Source organism: Physeter macrocephalus, chromosome 20 (assembly GCF_002837175.3).
Source record: "Physeter macrocephalus isolate SW-GA chromosome 20, ASM283717v5, whole genome shotgun sequence".
In the NCBI taxonomy this organism is placed as follows: domain Eukaryota; kingdom Metazoa; phylum Chordata; class Mammalia; order Artiodactyla; family Physeteridae; genus Physeter; species Physeter macrocephalus.
Window position 1 is genome coordinate 13577329 of NC_041233.1, and position 21927 is coordinate 13599255.

General features: G+C 38.9%; 1 protein-coding gene and 1 long non-coding RNA gene across 4 annotated transcripts; both read left to right on the forward strand.

Moving 5' to 3' along the window:
• The first annotated feature begins 292 nt into the window (after positions 1-292).
• On the forward strand, positions 293-5202 carry LOC112062122 (uncharacterized). Of its 2 annotated transcripts, none has more exons than XR_002890565.2 (3): positions 293-372; positions 2505-2566; positions 5052-5202. It is a non-coding gene; the product is annotated as an uncharacterized lncRNA (long non-coding RNA). The 2 variants fall into 2 exon arrangements; XR_008616141.1 differs by lacking the exon at positions 293-372 and adding an exon at positions 452-842.
• A 438-nt stretch (positions 5203-5640) lies between these two features.
• On the forward strand, positions 5641-18648 carry CDK1 (cyclin dependent kinase 1). 2 transcript variants are annotated; one of them, XM_024115667.2, is made up of 6 exons: positions 5641-5945; positions 6766-6889; positions 9307-9477; positions 10656-10819; positions 10930-11071; positions 18419-18648. In XM_024115667.2, the coding sequence occupies exons 1-6, from the start codon at positions 5752-5754 to the stop codon at positions 18563-18565; spliced, it is 942 nt and encodes a 313-aa protein (XP_023971435.1). In that variant the 5' UTR covers positions 5641-5751; the 3' UTR covers positions 18566-18648. The 2 variants fall into 2 exon arrangements, with proteins under 2 accessions (XP_023971435.1, XP_054936936.1); XM_055080961.1 differs by lacking the exon at positions 10930-11071 and having other exon boundaries at positions 10656-10737; positions 13831-18648.
• Positions 18649-21927: the final 3279 nt, after the last annotated feature.

Here is a 21927-nt window from a genome sequence, read left to right on the forward strand (position 1 = left end):
AGGGAAAAAAAACCAACCCCGAGCGAACAGCAGGTTTCTGATGACTAGAAACAGTAAGACGACACTTTCTTGGAATGAAAGACGGCGCTTGCGCTCAGACTCAGTGGGCGCCCGCCCTCCTGCTTTTTCTCCAGCCGCCGTTTCCTCCGCCTTTCGCGCTCTAGCCACCCGGGAAGCCCAGCCTAAGGGAAGCTGGGCCCTGATTGGCTCCTTTGAAAGTCTACGGGCTACCTGATTGGTGGATCCAGGACCCTTTAGCGCGGTGAGTTTGAAACTGCTCGCACTTCTCTTCAAAGCTGGCGCTTGGAAGTTAGGGGAGAGCGCCGCTGACGTGGTAGCCGCCGCCGCTTTCGCCGGGGGATAATAAGCCGGGTAGAGTTGCCGGGGTCAGGGTCATGCCTATGGGGCGTCGACTCGGCAGGGCCGGCGTCGACTTGCGGGCCTCGGAGCGGGAGTATTACGGAACCGGGTGATAATTAGGCGGCTGGGGTCTGGGCAGCTGGTGTCTGCGTGCGGCCAGGCCGGGCCTTTACGTGGGGTCCGGGGCCTGGGCGTGAGAGCGACGCCGGCCGGCTCTAGCGGGAGGCTTGTGGGAGCCCAGCCCCGGCGGGGTTACTCCGGCAGGGCTGGGGTTGCCCTGGCCTTGGAGTTGCAGTCTGGGGTCACGCGGGTGGCTGAGGAGGCCCTCGGGTCCTGATTGAAGCCAAATCCGTGCCTTGGTTGGACAACGCCGAGCGCTTGCGGAGTGCCAGGCTCGGCCCTCGGCACTGCAGCTCCCGCCCGTCCGCGGTGCGTCCTGCCCATGCTTCCGGGGGTGGAAAGCAAGACCGCACCTGGGCCAGGTACCCGCGCCCGTTCCCAATCACAGGCTGTCCCGGAAAACCGATCGGATGAACTACCTTGTGGGCCTTCTCTGGCTTACCTCTGTGCCCATGACCCTAGCCCTCCTAGAGCTTTTTTTTTTTTTTTTTTTTTTTTTCCTCCTAGAGCTTTTAAGAGCACTTAGCCAAGGCATAGAACACTAGAGAACTTGGATTTTTTATTGTTGTTGTCGTCGTCGTTTTTATTTTATGCTTGGTGGTGGTTACATCCTATGGAATTGGCAAAAAGTGGAAATCTAAGAAATGCCGAGAGTTAGAAACGTGTGTTTTTAAATCCTTTAATCAATTTTTATTTAATACTAAAGTTACCAATGTTCACATCTTGCTTCCTCTAAAGACCTGGAGGTCTCTGGGTGGATTAAGCCGCTGGTATTTTACATCCTGCCACGGGTAGTACAGGGGGCCTTCAAGAGGTATGCTGAGACCGCATCCTTTATTTAAAATAGTTACAACCAGGAAAGGGTGGAAGAGTAAGCTTTGAAATTGGGTTGGTTTTCAATTATTTGTTTAAAGTGAGCTCAGCAATTTCATTGTGCTTTAGGCATATTACATCTGGATACTGAAGAAAAGATAATTATTCTAATCATCCACTGTCATTTGTAAAATTAACCATTTTTAAGATGGCCAGGGTAGTGCAATTTTGTTCATTTAAAAAGATTTATCTCTACTTATTTCTGGAATGATTTTGAAGAAGAATGTGAGAAACACAACTTTAAGGGTCAATATAACCTCAGGCTCAGTGACCTTTATATATGGTTTCATCGGTGATGTATTATGAAATGATGCTTTGGGCTGCTGGAGCTATTGTTTCATTGCAAACTTACCAGCCAAGACTTACCAGGAAGTCTTGAGTATCTGGTTGTCATTTCAGCTCTTTTTTTTTTTTTTTTCACCATTCTTTGTGATTCAAGTATATGGTTTTTTTACTTTGTTCTTGACATTTGTGTGGGGTATAATTAGATTTTATGTGTGGAACTGCACTTTTTCTTTTAGAGTGCTTAGTGATCTTTCCTACCTTACAAAAAGTACCTTGAAACTTTTTGTCATGTTTGTGTTATGTGACTGCTGACAACCGGACAAAGTTTAAAACTCACTTGAGCAAGTTGAAACACTTTCTCTGCTTTAAACCCTCTAATGGGTAAGCAGTGTGACCGCATTTTAGCTCCCTACTCATGTCTTAAAAAAAATTTTTTTTAAATTATCTTCATAAAAATATAAACCCGTACAAATTCATTCAAATAACCTTGTTAAAATATTTGGGTATAACTCTGGCACACACTGGTGCTCCTTAGAAGTGTTACATAAAGAGAACATCTGGGATTTGTTTGGGAAGAATAGGTAAGTCCATGTGTGAATTTGAGGGTTAATTTGGAAGAGGCTAAATGTTACACTGGTATAGGATATACAAATATTTCCAGTGTTTCAGAAGCTCAGAAGGGTGGGAGAGTCTTTGAGTTCTTTCCCTTCTAACTGTTGTTTTAATGTAATAGCTAATATTCATGGAAAATTAATACTGCACTAGGCACTGTGGGAAATGCTTTACTTATAGTATCTCATTAATAATGTAAAAGCACGCTTTGAGTTAGTGACATGTAATCAAATCAGCTTTTCCTCTCATTTTAGGATCTACCATACCCATTGATTAACTATGGAAGACTATACCAAAATAGAGAAAATTGGAGAAGGTGAGTGGTTTTAATAATATAAAAGGATTTTTAAAAAATGATTTAATGGGCTTCCCTGGTGGCGCAGTGGTTGCGCGTCCGCCTGCCGATGCAGGGGAACCGATGAAGACATGTAAATATTCATTAAAATCCAATCTTTGGGACTTCCCTGGTGGCACAGTGGTTAAGAATCCACCTGCCAATGCAGGGGACACGGGTTCGAGCCCTGGTCTGGGATGATCCCACATGCCGTGGAGCAACTAAGCCCGCAGCGCCACAACTACTGAGCCTGCACTCTAGAGCCCGCGAGCCGCAACCACTGAAGCCTGTGCGCCTAGAGCCCGTGCTCTGCAGCAAGAGAAGCCACTGCGATGAGAAGCCCGCGCACTGCAACGGAGAGTAGCCCCTGCTCGCCCCAACTAGAGAGAAAGCCTGTGCGCAGCAATGAAGACCCAATGCAGCCAAAAATAAAAAAATTAATTAACTAATTAATTTTTAAAAATCCAATCTTTCAGGTACATCTAACAGTATATTAGTGCATTAATACATATGTTCTCTACATAATAAAACACAAAAATGTTCACATTTCAAGAGAATTGAAATTATTCTGACATGTCTCCCTAACAGCCCCCTTCCAATAATCTTACATCCTTCTAATACTAAATGCTTAAAGCAGTATTTGTATTTTGAAAACACTATTGGTATCTTGTAGGTGTGTTGGGAAGGGTGTTAGGGCAGTGGAATTATGTGCTTTACTTCTAAATACTTCTGCATATATACTCTGAAGTTCTAGTCAGGGTCATGCATTTCATTTGGTGGTTAATGTCTCCTTAATGTCTTCTGATTTAGAATTGTCCCCCTGACTTTCCCCCTTTGACATTGAGTTTTTGACAGCCCAATTCATTTCTTAAATATATCCAGACTTTTCTTATTTCAATTATTACAAAGTTGTTCTCTGGTTTCTTCTGAATAACAAAAATCTGAGTGTTGTTACATTAGTCTTGGAACTCCTTCCTGTCTTAAGGAAATGTCTTTTTAGATTGTAGAGAACATAGCTATATCCATGATGTGGAACCTTAACTGGCATTTAGTAGGCACTCTGTAAACATTTGTTGATCAAAGGTTTATCTCTTTACCGTTCAGTCTCCGTAACTTGTCTATATCGAACATTTAAAAATTTTATAATGCTTAGTTCATTTCAGAGTGCATACCTTGTATGTCACAAATAATTTTTGGTAATTAACCAGTGGAATCACTGTGCTCTGTTTAACTAGAGCTCTATTCCAGTAGTTCACTGAGAAGTGATATGGTTCAAAAAGAGTCAGAAGAGAGACAGAGCACTTGTGATGTCTAAAACTCAATTCAGTACATATCAAGGAACTTAACTGGTGGCACAGTGGTTAAGACTCTGCGCTCCCAATGCGGGGGGCCTGGGTTCGATCCCTGCTCAGGGAACTAGATCACACATGCATGACTCAACTGAGAGTTTGCAAGCCACAGCTAAGGAGCCCGCGTGCTGCAACTAAGGAACCAGCAAGCTAAAACTAAGACCCAGCGCAACCAAATAAATAAATATATTTTTAAAAATGCATATCTAGGGCTTCCCTGGTGGTGCAGTGGTTGAGAGTCCGCCTGCCGATGCAGGGGACACGGGTTCGTGCCCCGGTCTGGGAAGATCCCACTGCCGCGGAGCGGCTGGGCCTGTGAGCCATGGCCGCTGAGCCTGCGCGTCCGGAACCTGTGCTCCGTGACGGGAGAGGCCACAACAGCGAGAGACCCGCGTACCGCAAAAAAAAAAACAACAGTTCTGAATTTACCATTAACAATTTATTTGACTATATTATGCAAATGACTGATCTTCCTGAGTGGGATCCACTCCAGGATCCCTGTCAATGTCCATATTGACATTGTTGCTCATTATCTGAAGCCCATTTATCAGAATCAGTGTTCTCAACTTCCAAATGGATGTGAGGCTTTCTGCTATATAGTAGATAATATGAGCTTGAATAGATCAAATATTTAATAAAATATTTTATCCTCATTCTTTTCTAGATGAGGATTGTTGACTATATATTTGAAATGTATGAAGCACTCTATATGAAGTTTTCTGAAAGTGTCACAGTGACTCCTGTTAGTAATATTTCCTGAGCCCAGATCTTTATACTGTGTTTTATGCCTACCTTGTTGCCAGGTAGGATATTTGACAGGGGATACATTCCAATCTGCAAACGATCCTTTTTCTCTAAAATGTGCTGGAAAATTACTGGTAATTTAAATGTATGGGAAACCTGTGATGACTATATGAATTCTCTAAACTACAGACATGATAGGTTTTAGTTACCTTCAGTGTTGTTTTGGAAGTGATGAGGGTATAATTATGACTAAGATGCTTCCTATCTGGCCACAGCAGACATTTCTATCATGTGACACCTTATGGGATTCAATCATTTAAAAAATCTTTTAGTTTGTGGAGGTTGTCACATAGCAGACACTTTGTCTATTTCAGGTACCTATGGAGTTGTGTATAAGGGTAGACACAAAACTACAGGTCAAGTGGTAGCCATGAAGAAAATCAGACTAGAAAGTGAAGAGGAAGGAGTTCCTAGTACTGCAATTCGGGAAATATCTCTATTAAAAGAACTTCGTCATCCAAATATAGTCAGGTATGGTGTAATATCTGAATTTGAATCATTTTCCGCATACTATTTCAAATGTGAATTTCATTGTGGAAACTTATATTTGCTTAATTTCTGTATGCAGAGGGGGAAGGGTAAGCTGTGACGAAGTGAGAGAGTGGCATGGACATGTATACACTGCCAAACGTAGGGTGGATAGCTGGTGGGAAGCAGCCGCATGGCACAGGGAGATCAGCTGGATGGTTTGTGACCACCTAGAGGGGTGGAATAGGGAGGGTGGGAGGGAGGGAGACGCAAGAGGGAAGAGATATGGGAACATATGTATATGTATAACTGATTCACTTTGTTATAAAGCAGAAACTAACACACCATTGTAAAGCAATTATACTCCAATAAAGATGTTAAAAAAAAAACTTGGTTAGACTAAAAAAAAAAGATTAAAAGAAGAATGAGGCACTTCTCTTCAAAGCTGGCGCTTGGAAGTTAGGGGAGAGCGCCGCTGACGTGGTAGCCGCCGCCGCTTTCGCCGGGGGATAATAAGCCGGGATCTACCATACGCATTGATTAACTATGGAAGACTATACCAAAATAGAGAAAATTGGAGAAGGTACCTATGGAGTTGTGTATAAGGGTAGACACAAAACTACAGGTCAAGTGGTAGCCATGAAGAAAATCAGACTAGAAAGTGAAGAGGAAGGAGTTCCTAGTACTGCAATTCGGGAAATATCTCTATTAAAAGAACTTCGTCATCCAAATATAGTCAGGTATGGTGTAATATCTGAATTTGAATCATTTTCCGCATACTATTTCAAATGTGAATTTCATTGTGGAAACTTATATTTGCTTAATTTCTGGTCTAACTTTGCTGAGCTGACTAGAACCCTACTATTTTTGTTCATTGAGAATGCTGGGCATAGAAAAAAAGAGGCTGGTAAAGCAGGAACAGAGTTAGAGGAGCTTGGTGATAAAGATTAGTAGTGGGGGCTGGAAAATCAGGGTAAACTGGTCAAGGGAGAAAAGGAAGTCCTTTTCACAGAGCTTTGACACCGCTCCCACTCTAAGAGCTCTGATCCTTAAAGACTCCTTAATCAGAGACCTGAGACAGATAGATAGGTCAGATGAAGAAAAAGTTTTTCTTTCCAAGTATTTGGACTGGCATCTTTCCAAATTAGGATTTAACTGCATTTTTCTGGGGCTAGAGTTAGTGAGCAACTAGTAAGGTCAGATACTACTCTAAGGTTTGTTTCTATTATTTACCTCAATGGAAAGACAAGCTCTGAGCAACAAGCAGTCAACCTAGAAACGTTCTTCTAGAGTAGAAGCCGCTTGCCAGTTAGCGCCTAATATAATATGACTTAATTTTCAATTGCTGCCCTGAGGTTCCTTTCTCAAATTCTAGTTTAGTGCTACGGTTTTCACAACTAGGGAAGCTACCACCTCTTCTTTCCCAAAACAGTATAGTAAAATTTCTTATGGCCCTACTTTTTGTAACAGCAACTGTGAAATGTATAGAAATAGTTTTGTTTTCTGAGAGGTCAAAAATGTTAGAGTTTTAAATTTTCATATAATTATTTTATTCTTCAGTCTTCAAGATGTGCTTATGCAGGATTCCAGGTTATATCTCATCTTTGAATTCCTTTCCATGGATCTCAAGAAATACTTGGATTCTATCCCTCCTGGTCAGTTCATGGATCCTTCACTTGTTAAGGTAAGAATCTTACCAAATTTTATTAGTATTTTTCCACTGTGAATGTAAAGTGTTTACTCTGTAGAAGTCCCTGTGTTTCATGAAAATGTGCTTGGAAAAAGTGTTAGAAAGTAGAACAAGAAGAAAAGAATATTTCGTTTTCTCCCACACAGTTAGTCTATGGGTTAGGTTGTTAATGGTTACCCATTTTATTACTAGATACTGCTTCTAGTTGTAAAGTGAAAAGTAGTGCCTGCGATAACATAAAAGTAATAAGTACATATATTGTTGGAAACTAGGATATTCTGGTCTTTATTTGGCAGTCAGGTACGTGTAAAACAAAGTAGCAAAAGCCTGGGGCAGGGTGATGGTAGCAGGCGGTTTCATTTTATTCTGGTTTTGAATATATTTTGGTTAATTTATTTTAGACATTAAATTTCATTTAAATTTTAAATGTGTAATTATCCTTACACCATCTCTACCAAACCCCTCAGTCTTTATTGGAGTATAATTGCTTTACATTGCTGTGTTAGTTTCTGCTGTATTACAAAGTGAATCAGCTATATGTATACATATATCCCCATATCTCCTCCCTCTTGTGTCTCCCTCCCACCCTCCCTATCCTACCCTCTAGGTGGTCACAAAGCACGGAGCTGATCTCCCTGTGTAGCCATTGTTTTAGTAGTAATCTTAGAGATACTCATATGTCAACTTTGTATGTGTATATACATATACTGTTTTTATAAAAATGGGATTATATATATATTTATATATATATATATGCATTACTTTCCCTTTTTCTGTGTAAAACATTATTCGACCATAGGTCTACCTGTCTTTCTTTTTTTTTTTTTTTTTTTTACTCAGAAACATTATTTTTGACATCCATCTATATCTTAATGTAACTGTAATGAGTATTCCTTGTAATATCACCTCGTAGGGAAATCTCCACTATGATTTTTTCTTCAATTCCATTTTTTTCAAGATGTCTTCCTAATTTTTGATACAGTTATGTAAACCAGTTCCACACTGGTGGACACTGAAATTGTTTTCCAACTTGGTGATTCATGCCCTTATGATCAGTGCTGCAGTGAATATCTTTATATCTTCATATACATCTTTATAGGATGGATTCTCACAGGTGGAATCAATGGGTTGAAGATGTTTATTTACACTTAAAATCTTGATAGAGAGTGCCATTTGCCCTCTAAAAAATTAGAGCAGTATACTCTTAAACATCATGGTGTGTATTTTCCTTTAATACCTCACTGTCGAAACTTGTTTTTATCAATCTTTTTGATAATAATCTATTATGTGAAAAAGACTAATATTATTTTGCATGTCATTTAACATTTTTTCACTTCTTAGCCATTTTATAAACAGCCTATACGTATTCTTCACTGATGATCCTGTTAGGATATTTTTTCACTGGTTTCTAAGAGCCTCTTATCGGTAACATGTTGATAATAGTTCTTTTATTCCTTTTTTTGTCTTTTGATTTGTTAATGGAGTATACTGTTAGTAATTTTTATAATTTAACAATCTTATACATGACTTTTGGACTTTGAGATTTTTTTATGTCTTATTTAAGTCTTCCTCACTCAAAGATCACATGTATTAGAACAATACATGACAATGTTTTTCTAGTAGTTCTAGTAGATTACCCCCACCCCCTACTTTTGTCTTAAATTCTAGATGGATCAAAGGTTTATTTTGGTGTAAGAACGAGGCTTCTTAATTTTTTTCCAAATGGCTAGCCAGTTGTTCCAACTGATTGATTTTATGTATTTTATAATTTTGAACTTTATAAGTCAGTACTGTAACTATGTATATTTTCTATTTCTGTAATATCCATGTTGCTTCAAATGTCAATTACATTGTCTTGGCAACAAGTATCTTATAAAACACTTCTCTGAACTTACCAAACAGCATTTTGCGATAATTGTATCTCTTTAAATACACAGTCATAATACTCTCTTTGTTGTTTCTTTTGGAGTCTGTGACCAATGTCTCCAAAGAGGAAATGAATATATAAAGATAAAAGGCTGAAATGGAAAAGACTAACCTTATTCAAGGTAGAAATAGAGTTGCTATAATTATATAAAACAAAAGTTTAAGAAAATTTCTATATAGAAAACTAACTTATGACTTAAGAATTAGGGACCAAAATAAATAAAAGAAGAGTAAGTGAGTTCATAAAGATGTGCCCGTAAGGTGAATATCTTTGTCATAGGTATACAAACATGATACCTTATAGAAATGGGCTTCCCACCCCCAAATACTTCCTGTTAGTCTCAAATGGCCTGAGAACTTTTTTGGTAAATTGTTTATTTCTCCACATTATAATTTCTTATGTCTTTGAAAGAAAGCCACCAAGATTATTTAGAAAATCGTTAAATGGTATGGTTAAGTTTCTAACTTACGGTTCCTTCTTCCAGAGTTATTTGTACCAAATCCTACAAGGGATTGTGTTTTGTCACTCTAGAAGAGTTCTACACAGAGACTTAAAACCTCAAAATCTATTGATTGATGATAAAGGAACAATTAAACTGGCAGATTTTGGCCTTGCCAGAGCTTTTGGAATACCTATTAGAGTATATACACATGAGGTATGTTTTTTGGTGCTTTTGTTAAGTGTGATTGCTGGATTGTTTTCTATATTCTTTAAGTCAAGAAAGAAATACTCAATCAGAAAGATTTCCACTCTGTGCCAGTATCAGTTTATTGCCTCTCTGCTCCAAAGTCATCCTTCATTGCCTGCTATGTGAAAATGTATCTGGCACCTTTTGAGTGTTTTTCTTTTGCCAGTTGCTGTGATGTTACGCTTTGACAGTAGAGGGTGCTGGAGAGGCATTACAGGAAGGAGTCGTTATTCTTACTAGTCAATCTCTGAATCTTCCAATCCTCTGTTATAGTTACTAATCCTTTACAGTAAACTTTCGCCATTCAAATTACTATGAGGTTTCTGTCTCTTGATTGGATCCTCTCTTCAAACAATAAGATTGGTTAAAAGACAGGGTTTGTTGCTTAAATGCTACTGTTTCAGATGCATTTAGAAGCTTCTAAATATAACCAAGTTTTGTCTGTGTTATATTGATGACTTGGCATTTTGTTTGCTATTTCTGGAGGGAAAGGGAATGTTGACTCACATAGTTAAGGATTATTGGGAAACCGTGTCTTCTGTGGAGTTGTCTACCCTTCTGCCCAAAGACTTCCTCCAGATCAAAACTTAATGACAGTGCTGATCTGGTCAGATGTCTTGGCTTCTTTTAATTATTCCTTTTTCTCATTTCTCCCGTGGCTCTATAGATAAAGATTATTTGGTTTCCATTGGCTTAAACATATGCCACTGACCTCCAATGTGATAAATTAGATATGCTCAAATAGTAGATTGGTGCTAGACCACTAATAAACTGCTGTTTGACTTAGTTGTGATTTTAGCATGTAATCGGTACATGCACTTGTACAGTGTCAACCCCAAATCCATTATCATTGGGCTTTTTTTTTTTTTTGTAAGTGAAGGCTATCTTATTTTGATCCTCACATTTTAATGATTTGAAAAGACTTGGTATGCTTTTTTCTTTTCCCCCCTAATGAATATAACTTAGAAATACTTCATTATTTATGTAACATTTAGTATTGTATATAGTTAATTGACTTTTAAACACTATTATCAGAGGCAGTCAAGCAGCATTCTAAAGGACAGTCCTAATGAAATAGAAATGTTTACATTTAGGTAATTTAACATGCCACATTTATTCCAAGTAAGATATTTTCTTTGTAATAGGTAGTAACACTCTGGTATAGATCTCCAGAAGTATTGCTGGGGTCAGCTCGCTACTCAACTCCAGTTGACATTTGGAGTATAGGTACCATATTTGCTGAATTAGCAACTAAGAAACCGCTTTTCCATGGGGATTCAGAAATCGATCAACTCTTCAGAATTTTCAGGTATTTTTGTTTTACACTTGAGGTACAAAGAACTTTTAAATTAACATGTATATAACAAGAGTTATGTTTATACTTTAACCATAAGTTTTTGTTTTGCTGTGGCTTTTTAGAGCTTTGGGTACTCCCAATAATGAAGTGTGGCCAGAAGTGGAATCTTTACAGGACTATAAGAATACATTTCCCAAGTGGAAACCAGGAAGCTTAGCATCCCATGTCAAAAACTTGGATGAGAATGGCTTGGATCTGCTCTCGGTAAGGAATGCCCTTTATATTGACTTTAACACTGTGCATGATTCTGAATGTACTTAATTCTTTATTTCACGTAGGAAATAGGAAGAAAACCACCGTATACTGAGCCAGGCACATAACTATTATGTCTGTTATGTTTATTGCTGAAGCGAGCACATTACTAGCTCCATTTTAGATACGAAAAACACTAGTGGTTTTGAGAGGAGGATTTGGCATTTGTTCACTTTTTTATATCTATAAATTTATTTATTTGGCTGCGTTGGGTCTTCGTTGCTGCGCGCGGGCTTTCTTTAGTTGTGGCGAGCGGGGGCTACTCTTTGTTGCGGTGTGCGGGCTTCTCATTGTGGTGGATTCTCTTGTTGCAGAGCACGGGCTCTAGGCGCACGGGCTTCAGTAGTGGCTCGCGAGCTCTAGAGTGCAGGCTCAGTAGTTGTGGCACACGGGCTTAGTTGTTCCACGGCATGTGAGATCTTCCCGGACCAGGGCTTGAACCCGTGTCCCCTAAATTGGCAGGCGGATTCTTAACCACTGCGCCACGAGGGAAGCCCTTGTTCACTTGTTTTTAATCTGACAGGTAGCTGTAGATACTCTGAACGAGAGGATGAGGTTAATAAACCTTTAGGTTGAGGACTTGGAGTGGCCTTCCTCTCCAGCTTTTTTGTCTCAGTATTTATTGCTTTTTAGTTTAGACACAGTTGTTTTAGTTTTTAAAGTCTTTACTGCATGAATTCCCATTTCTCATTTTGCCTCGTTTCCACATCAGACAGGTTAGCAGAAGGACGAATGTAGTTCTTATAACCTTTCCGCTCTATTACGTTGCTGTTCCCAACTAAACAGTTGTGTTCTTTAAAAACAAGACAAAAAAAAAATTTGTTAGGATAAAAAATTGTCCTAGACCTGCCTCAGGAAATTTGTTTTAGAACAGTATTTAAATACTGAGATTTTCTTTTCTTTTCTTTTTAAACTTATTTTTAAATTTATTTTTATTTATTATTTGGCTGCATTGTGTCTTCGTTGCTGCACGCGGGCTTTCTCTAGTTGCGGTGAGCGGGAGTTACTTTTCATTGCGGTGTGCGGGCTTCTCATTGCGGTGGCTTCTCTTGCTGCAGAGCACGGGCTCTAGGCGCACGGGCTTCAGTAGCTGTGGTGCACAGGCTCAGTAGTTGTGGCTCGCGGGCTCTAGAGCGCAGGCTCAGTAGTTGTGGGACACGGGCTTAGTTGCTCCGCGGCATGTGGGATCTTCCTGGACCAGGGATTGAACCTGTGTCCCCTGCATTGGCAGGCAGATTCTTAGCCACTGCACCACCAGGGAAGTCCAATACTGGGATTTTAGAAGGGACTAGTTTTTATGAATCTCAGGTAATGTGATTGCAAAAAAAAAAAAAAAAACGATTTTGACAGGTTACTAAACAAAGGAAAAAATATACTGCTATATCATCATACACATGTTCTAACTGATCTTTGGGCCGCTTCACAATTTGTAAATTATGCCACCAAATTCAGCTTAGAGTTCCCACATGCTTACAAGTGCAGTCCAAGATCCTTTACTGCCACTCAGATATTTTGTACATTAATATTGATGATATGATGTAAAAGGCCTTCTATATTCCTGGCCCAGTCTGTCTTTTTAACTTCTGTGATTCTTGAACATGAAGAATTTCACTTTAGTTAATGAAATGAAAATCATACTGTCAATCATGGTTCCTTAGTCTAGCCAGTATTGACATCTTGGACTGGCTCATTCTTTGCTGCTGGAGGCTGTCCTGTACATTGTCAGATATTTAACAGCATCCCAGTTCTCTGTCCTGTAGATGCCATTAACACATTCCTCCCAGTTGTCTCCACACATTGCCACATGGCCCCTGAGGGGCAGAGTCTCACCAAGTTGACAGTCATTGCTGTAAATCATAGGCCAGTCTTGGTTTCAAATTTCAGCTTGATCACTCTTAAACTCTATGAACTTGGGCAGGTTCCTTAACCTCTTTGAGCCTCAAAGTTCTTATTTGTAAAGTGGGACTAATTCCTACCTTTTTTTTGTGAGGATTAAGTAACATGAAACGTACAAAGCACTTAATAGAGTGCTAGCTATATAATAAGAGCTCAGATGGTAACTAGATAGTAAAAGTATCTCTGGGTCTGCTTATTGATTTAGTTTTCTTTAAGATTAATAATATTTCTTCAAGATAAATTTTAACTTTATTCAGCCTTTTCTGTTAATGTGTAAATAAACTTTAATACTAGGTTGTCTGACCATAATTCATTTAGTGACTCATTTAAACTATGTTTATAACACATTGCACTCTGGTTTTGTTTTTATTTGGAACTTGCTGGAAGCTACATTAGAAACCTCTATAGTTAATTGCCACCACTTCAGGAATGCTGTAAATAACTCAGAGGGCCATTTAGTTCTCAAAGTAAATATAATTAACTAGATAATCTTTCTTAAATTTATGCCTTGGTTTTAAAGGTATCTGAATGCTTGTGTCTTAAACCATAATTTATAGCAAAAAGAGGTTATCAAGATATCTCTGATTTAAGGAATAGATTATTTAGAGCTAGGGGGTGAAGTAAGACATTTATGTGGTTTGGTATTAAACTAACAGAAATGTTCATTTAGTAGTTTTTCATTAAAATTATTAGCTTATGGCTTATTGGTAGAAAAGTAAGGCTTTTTGGAGATTTTGTTAAATGGTTTATTTCTTAAATAACCTTTTAAAAAATCTTTTTCCTCCCACAGAATCCAGTTGACATTTGGAGTATAGGTACCATATTTGCTGAATTAGCAACTAAGAAACCACTTTTCCATGGGGATTCAGAAATCGATCAACTCTTCAGAATTTTCAGAGCTTTGGGTACTCCCAATAATGAAGTGTGGCCAGAAGTGGAATCTTTACAGGACTATAAGAATACATTTCCCAAGTGGAAACCAGGAAGCTTAGCATCCCATGTCAAAAACTTGGATGAGAATGGCTTGGATCTGCTACAGAAAATGTTAGTCTATGATCCTGCCAAACGAATTTCTGGCAAAATGGCACTGAATCATCCATACTTTAATGATTTGGACAATCAAATTAAGAAGATGTAGCTTTCTGACAGAGTTTCCATGTGTTGTGTCGAGAACAGATAGCTGTATTTTTACTGTTAACTGTTTTTGTCTTGTGTATTTTTCTTTTCTTTGTTGTAAAATTTAAGCTGTGCCTCATCTTCTGATTTCAAAAGTGTAACTTAAAAATGTAAATACTGTTCCATATGAATTTAAATATAATAATTCTGTATATGTTTGTAGATCCCACCGTAACAACTATTTGTTACTATAATAAAACTATATAAATCTAGTATTGATGTCAGGAATTGGGAAAAATTTGAGTTAGCTTAAATCATCTAAAACCCTACAGCAGTCTGCTTTTCCTGTAGTTGGAAATACTAAACTTTAGGAAAGTGTGCTAAGTTGAAAATTCATAATGCTTTGAAGTATTTTTATGCTCTGAATGTTTAAATTTTCTTGTCAGTTTCTTGCCATGTGGTAACTCTACAACCTGCCCAAGGATGAATATTTTTCTACTGGTATTTCAATTCGTGACCTAAATGTTTAGGCATTCAGATGAGAAAACTATCCAGATTTGAGAACTGATGCTTAATTTAGAGACGTTTTTAGTGACTTATAAAACTCACATTAGCGTATGCCAAAGTTTGCTAAGTTTTACAGTCAGAGATTAAGGGCTGTCCACAGCAGGGAAGAACAGTTTAGAAAATTTATGAGCTATCCTATTTTTAAGTAGGTTATGAAAGTTATTTTGAAAGTCTGAGTGAATTCTTGTGCCTTGGTCAGAGGTAATAACTATATGAAGGAGTTGCTTATCTTGACTTTCAAGCCTGACTATAAAGCTCGGTTTGTAAATTTTGACATAGTTTAGTTTATTAGCAGCCTTCTTAGAAGGTTCTAATGTAAAATTATTTAGCTAAAATCACTAGCTTTGGGAATTGTTTAATTAATAATGCTGCTCATTGTGACTTTTACCCATAAGCAGGCTAATTTATTTGTTATAGCCAAGAGAAATGTCTCTGAAAATAGTTTTATCATTTTTAGTGTACATCTATCCATTGTCTGCCCATATACTCTATTTTTCCTCCTGGTTACCTATGGCTAGAATGGGCATTCTTGTGTGACTGATCCAGTTGATTGAACATGTAATGGGTGATCTACCTAATCTTGTTGTCTTAGAATTTTTGCACTTGAGGAGAAAGGATGGGTCACTTTCTTTGGCAACAGGGCTTATAAGTTGAGAGGTTTGGTGGCCTTGTTCTAGGTCCTTTGGTGGAAGCCAGCCTGCAGTAAGGGAATGCAGAGCTTGGAAGTCATTTGAGGTCATACTGTGGAGAGATTTCATGGCGGGAATTTGTTACATGAAAGGTCACACCAAAGATTTAATTGAGATGGTGAAATGGTGTATCTACAGAATTGTGTTTTCTTACCTATGAAGGGAAGTATTGAAGTGAGTCTACTTTTCAAATTGTGCATTGCAGCCCTTTAGCGGTTCAGGATCAGCATTAATCAATGATACCTTCCCCCCGCCCTCCCCCCCGAAACTATCGGTGTGTCTTATATAATTACTTCTTGGTATTTTTGTCTCAATACTATATAGATACACTGGTGTCACCAATGTTTGGGGCCTTGTGGACTTGGTAGAAGCAGCACGCATCCTCACTGCTATGGTTCCATGCAGTCTAATTGTTGGAAAAGTCAGTAAGTCATCCATTGAGAACCTACTTAGGGGACCAGGGAAATGAGATGGTAGAACACTGCCAACAGTTGCTGTAATGAGTGACCTCCTTTCCATCCTGCTCCAGCTATCTGTGTAGTCCCGTGTAGAGTGTTTACGTCAGCTTCACTGACTGGGTGAAGAGCTACTGAATTGGGTCCTCATCTCATGCGTATTTTTACATTGGCTTGTGCTATGGTGCTCTGATTAATTTTAAAGTGGATCTTTTCCCTGAGCCAATAGTTCTTATATTTGTTGTCTGCTAGAAACATCTGAGACTAATTCTGGTCCTACCCTGAACAATTCTGAAATTGAAAATTTGTCTCTTTTCAAAATTTCCCCAAGGTGATTCTGATGTAGCCAGTTATCACCAGTTGGTGGTGAGTTTAACAACTTTGGACCGACATTTAGTTTTAGTTGTCTTAAAACTTCATGTCGTCTTGCATTATCTTTAACTTGTTCTATTTCTGTTTCAGGCTGTACTCTTTAGTGAGGGGAGAGGGTTGTATATTTCATCACCAATAGAAGACTTCCGTATACTATGACAATTGCTCTATCTTCTCATTGTCCGTAGGCTTTAGAGAAGGGTTTTTGTTGTTGTTGCTGTTAAAGTTAAAATATATAGGCAGTAATGGTGCAAAGAAGTCATTACGAATTTGTAGTAAAATCTTACTAATTTATATGTGGACATGGCATATGTGAATTAAATGTTTGAAAAAAATGATAGTGTTTTAGAGTTAATAAAATGTCTTTTGGGGACTTGGATTAACATACTAAAATAATTTTTAATTAGTAAACAATAATTTTTAAAGTACTTAAGGAGACTTGAAAGTTCTACTAGGTGGAATACACTTCCACTTTAGTGCCTTTAGCAAACTAGTTCATAATGGGTCAACTTCAGTTCCACCCCTTTTAAATGTTGCCATATTCAAACTGAAGTCAGTGAGGTTCCATAGGATCCTAGGATCATTTTGCATTTTGTGGACAGAGTAGAGAAAATTAGAGATGTTTGTGGGCTATGGAGTTAAGAGAGTAGTGGGCATTGTTTAAATAAGTCTGGGACAAGATGGATAGAGTATTGAATGATTAAAGGGAAAGCGAGGGATGGAGGGATAAAGGGTGAAAGTCCCTGAAGAGGGAGGTTCTTCCGACCTAAAAATAGCATCTAGTAGAAGGCTCAGGTGGGATATTAATGGTACTGACAGGGATTGTAACTTTAGACCCTTTGGAGAAAGGAGTGAAGTTTAATGAAGTATTTGGAAGCAAGACTAGACGTTTTTAGTCCCATGCTGTCATGTAAATATCAAGTTTCTAAGATGCCTTAAAAGCTTCAGAAGAGATGCATTGAGAGTCATAGATTTGTTGAGGAGGAAAAAAGGTATCCCAATACCAGCATTCCTTAGAATGCTGAATTAGGGTCTCCTGGAGAGCTTGTTAAGAGATTTCTGGACCACCCCCAGAGTGTGATTCAGTACATGCTGCATAGCCACGAATATACTTTCTTAACAAGTTCGCAGGTGATGTTGCTGATGGTCCAGGGACCACACTTTGAGAATCACTGCCTGGGTAGTTCTCAGAACTCTAGAGAACTGAACAGAAACCTAGCTATTTGGTCAGCTTATTTGTAGAGGAAGCACAGAAGTGCAGAAGGAGAAACTGGCCTAGAGCCAGGCATACATTTAGAGGTCGAACTGGAATTCGAACCTAAATCTTCCATTGTCATTGAGAATTGAGAAGAGTGAACGGTGTAATGTAAAGATTCCAGTTTTAGAGCCATATTGGAGCTTGGTTCCCAGTTCTGACAATTCTGTCTGTAGCCTTGGATAAGTCACTCAACATCTCTGAATCTATCTCCTCAATTGCACAGTGGAGATAATAAATGGGATTTATTTATATAAATACATAGGATTGTTGTGAGGGATGTAGATAGGGCTGCCAGGCATCATGCATGTATTATATAGTACATGTCTTGTCAGAATGCCCTAAATATTCTTTTTTCAATACATTACAAAAGTTGGGCAGTTAGAGCTATTTTTCTGCCACAGTAATTGGTGCTTAAATCTGTTAAATGGCAACACAAGGTGCCCTAGATGGGGAATATGGGTAAAGTTCCTGGCACACGGTAATTCCTTTCTCCTTTGAAGTCTCAGCACTTTTTTCTTATATTACCTCTTCTGGCACTTTTACTTTCTCCCTTACTAAATTCTAAGTCCCATGAGGGCTGGGGCCTTGTTCTTTCATCCTCACAGCCCTTGGTCTAGAACCTCAAGCATTAGACACGATCCCAGCCCTTGAAGGTTGCTCATAGGTTATGGCACCTTCCCTTCAATAACAACTGAACATCTATAGTGAGCAGCCACTGTACTTTAAATACATTCCCTGTCTTTCCCAGCAACCTTGTAAGGGAGTGGGCAACTTTACCTTATAGATGGTGAAACTAAGATTCGTTGAGCATAAGTAATTTGCCAAAGGTCTCAAGGCTAGTAAACGCTGGAGCAAGGATCTGGGGGCTGTCTGGCTTCACATTGTTCTCTTTCCATGGCATCATGTTGTTTCCCACAATAAACCGATAAAGTGAACATGTGTTTAGTTTCTAAAGCTTAAGAAGAAAGAACCTGAAGAAGGCAGGCAAATACTAAAGCCAGCGCAGCCCAGAAGCCAAGGAGCGCCCAGCTCAGGGTTGTGCAAACCAGCCCCCACAGGCCTGCAAGCCCCTCATCAGCACCGAAGCTCCTGAGACCTCTACCTCAAGGCTGAAAGGACCAAGGTGAGATAGTTTTCAGTCCAGTTCATTTTCCTATCCCATTTTAGGTAGCACTCTCTCCTTTTATCACATTGCATGTGGTTCCTCTTGCGCTTCTTAATTCTGGCTCCTTGTTCATACGGATGACCCAGATTGGATCAGTGCAGTAAACCATAACCCAACCTTTATAAACAAATAAACAAATAAACCATAACCCAGCAGCAGTAATTGGTCCAGGGGTGGGCAAACGATCTAAACAAGGCCCACGAGGGTCCTTTTTGCTATAGAAACCTCGAGAGAATGAAGTCGTCTTTCTGCTGATAGTGCTAAACTGGGATGACATGGCTGGAAGCCTGAGGCGTCTCCCCCATTCTGCCGAAGTAGCTGAGCCAAGAAAGTGATGAATAGAGAAAGATTCTCAGGAGTTTGATGTCCCTGGTTCCGACGGTGCTGCCTTAACATGTGGAGCTACCCACTATCCCTTGTAGGTGTAGGAGTTGTGGGTTGTTTATTCTTTTTTGCTGAATCTTGTTTGAGTTGGGGTTCTGTCATTTCAACCCCAAAGAGCCACAGTTGTCAATACCAAGATAACACTTGGATAAATAATCCTAAAGGAACCCTGAATTTTAAGCACCCTCATAGTTATAAATCCTTACATAGTTAAATATCTTCCTTTAAAAGCACTTTATTTCTCATAATCGTTGTTTTCAGTGCAGCTTCTAGTATTGGTTGTGTAGAATGGTACTAATATAGATGTATTCCTATTGACCTTTCAAAGAACCTACAACCTTGAGGAATGCTTACATACGTGTAGCTACTCTTTACCAGTCAGGAGTAGAAATCTGCAGCATTTATTTCTATGGGCAGTCATGCCTTTCCTTGAGATAGGATTCAAAACCATGCTATACTTTTCTGTTAAGGAAATAATGCAAAAACAAAAGCAGAATGTTTGGGGAGAATTTGTTTCCTAATGAGTATTAGTAGTTTTTTGTATTTGTAAAGAACTTTGTAATAATTAAGTGGCCTATGCTATTTCAATAGACACAAGCTTCCTATACTATAAAAACGCCCTTAACTATAAAACCACAAGAATAATTATACCATAAAACACACTTTATAATATGGACAGAAAAGATACATTTCCCAACCGACCATAGCCATTTGTCTCAATGGTTCTGGTATCATGACAGACATATTTATGTGCAAGAAAATACAAATCTATTCTTCATGAACTGCATTCACTGCTTCAAAGATCCAAGTGGGAAGCAGAACATTTGCTCCATCTTAAATCTTCTTGCTAGAATTTGAACATAGTTTTAGAAATGCTTTTTGGCTTCTTGTTTGAATTACTTCTCATGCATAGGCACTAATGGAAAATGGTTCAGAACATAAAAAGATTGCAATTTCCCCGGTGAGCACAAAACATTTTAGACCAGTCAGCATCAATCTGAAGCCACACGGACTGGATGACAAATGCAATGTTACTTATATGTTCAGAGCTCTTAGTTACCCATGCCAACAGAAGGTTCTAGCAGCTTGGATAACCTTAAAGAGCCAACATCTCACCTCCCTTCCCCCAAATTTGGCATTCACTCTGTGACCCGCCCACTTGCAACAAATCTCATTTCCAAGTTAGTGAAATAAAATTTTAGAATTGAATGGGATCTTGGACAGTGTTCGGTTCAATCCTTATTTTCCCAAGGAGGAACCTACAGATTTCAGCAACAGAGTGAGAAACAGAACCTAGGTTTTCTTCTGACTTCCAATTTAAATAGACTTCTACTCTGTTTTAGATTGCCTCTGACAGTGAAGCTGGGAGTCAATAATGGCTTCAAGAAAGAAATTACGTATTTTAAGGATAAAATGTGCAGAGAGGAGAGAACCCAAGTAATCAGTGAGGAGAAAATAGAAGTCAGATCAGAGAACATTGCATAGATTTTCAGTTGCTAGAAATTAAAAGTGAAATAGCCAACAATGCAAGTAGCACATACAAGCCAAGCACATTGTAATTGAGAGGTACTGAGCGTGTTCTTTGCAAGAGCAATAGTGATTTTCATTCTTTACTTCCCTTCAGAGGGTAATCGGGGGTTTAACTCAGATGTTACAGGTATTTTTAAATAGTCACCAAAAAAAAAACAAAACCGAAAAAGGAAACTGTCCAACTGCAGTTTAAGTATGTATCATGTAATAAACATTGTGATGTTAATATTACATATTCATGTGGTCTCTGGCACTGGAATAGCTGGCGTATGTATAATAAAGGAAAAAGGCAAAGAACTCAGCTTTATCTCTTTTGTCCCTTTTCAAGAGAACTATTTCATGTGTTACCATGTTTGGAATATTTCCTAGCATGGCTGAAAAAGAAAGGAATAAACAGCAAATCATTCAGTGTGCCTGATGGCACAAAATAAAACAGTTATTCACAAACAGAAAACTGGACTTCTGAGCAGATGTTTATTTAAATACAAACATCAACTCCTACTTTTCCTGTTATCTCCAATTATGTGATGCAATATTTTTACCAGAAGAAGCTCTTTTTAAAAACAGCCTTCCAGGGAGTGAATAAACAATACTATATTTGGCTAACAGCTGCTTTTGGAAAATGAGATGTCAGCAAAGCTGAATGTTGTTTAAAGAAAACTAATTATCCAGCTACCTTTGACTTGGATCAGAGTAAATAAAGCACTTCCCTATTTGCACTGAAATGTTTTGTCTAGGAATTGAATATTAGGTATTAGTCAGATATTTCACTTCTTCCCTCATTTGCCATGTGGAGCAAATTGCATTTAAGAAGTATCCCTGTGTTTGATTTTGCTGCCAAAACCACTTCAGGTCATCTGGTGCTGCAGAGCCGCTGCTGCTTTGCTGCTTCACCATCCACTAGTTCTTCTGTTTAGCGTAAAGTAGTGTGTTTATGGACACATTGAAACACAGGTGACCTAGTGACACACAGTATGGTGGCATTTGTGTGAATTTAATTATGCAAATGTCAGTATAAGTGTATGTGTGAGATCACGTACAGAATCTGAAATAATGGAAATACCACCAGTTTTTGAAAGTTCATTTGAAGGTTGGCAAGCCAAGAGAACTGTAAAACTGGTGTATGCCATTGCCAACTGGCACTTTGACAGGGAAAACATACCTGCAGCCCTTTGTCAGCATTGGGTCAGCCAGGCTGTGGCTTCCCTGAATTAGAGCTCCTGCAGGTGCCTGTGGTGATAAATCTTACTTCCTTTTCTTTTTTCTTTTTTCTTTTTTTGGCCACCCCACTGGGCATGTGGGATCCTAGTTCCCCGACCAGGGATCAAACCCGTGCCCCCTGCCTTGGAAGCGCAGAGTCTTAACCACTGGACCGC

What these genes read in the sequence shown, in the direction of transcription:
- CDK1 (XM_024115667.2), top strand. Translation starts at nt 5,752, where the DNA reads ATGGAAGACTATACCAAAATAGAGAAAATTGGAGAAGGTACCTATGGA. An exon ending in TGGATCCTTCACTTGTTAAG is followed by an intron (nt 6,890 to 9,306) that starts GTAAGAATCTTA and finishes TCCTTCTTCCAG; the next exon opens with AGTTATTTGTACCAAATCCT. An exon ending in ATGGCTTGGATCTGCTCTCG is followed by an intron (nt 11,072 to 18,418) that starts GTAAGGAATGCC and finishes ACATGTGTTTAG; the next exon opens with TTTCTAAAGCTTAAGAAGAA.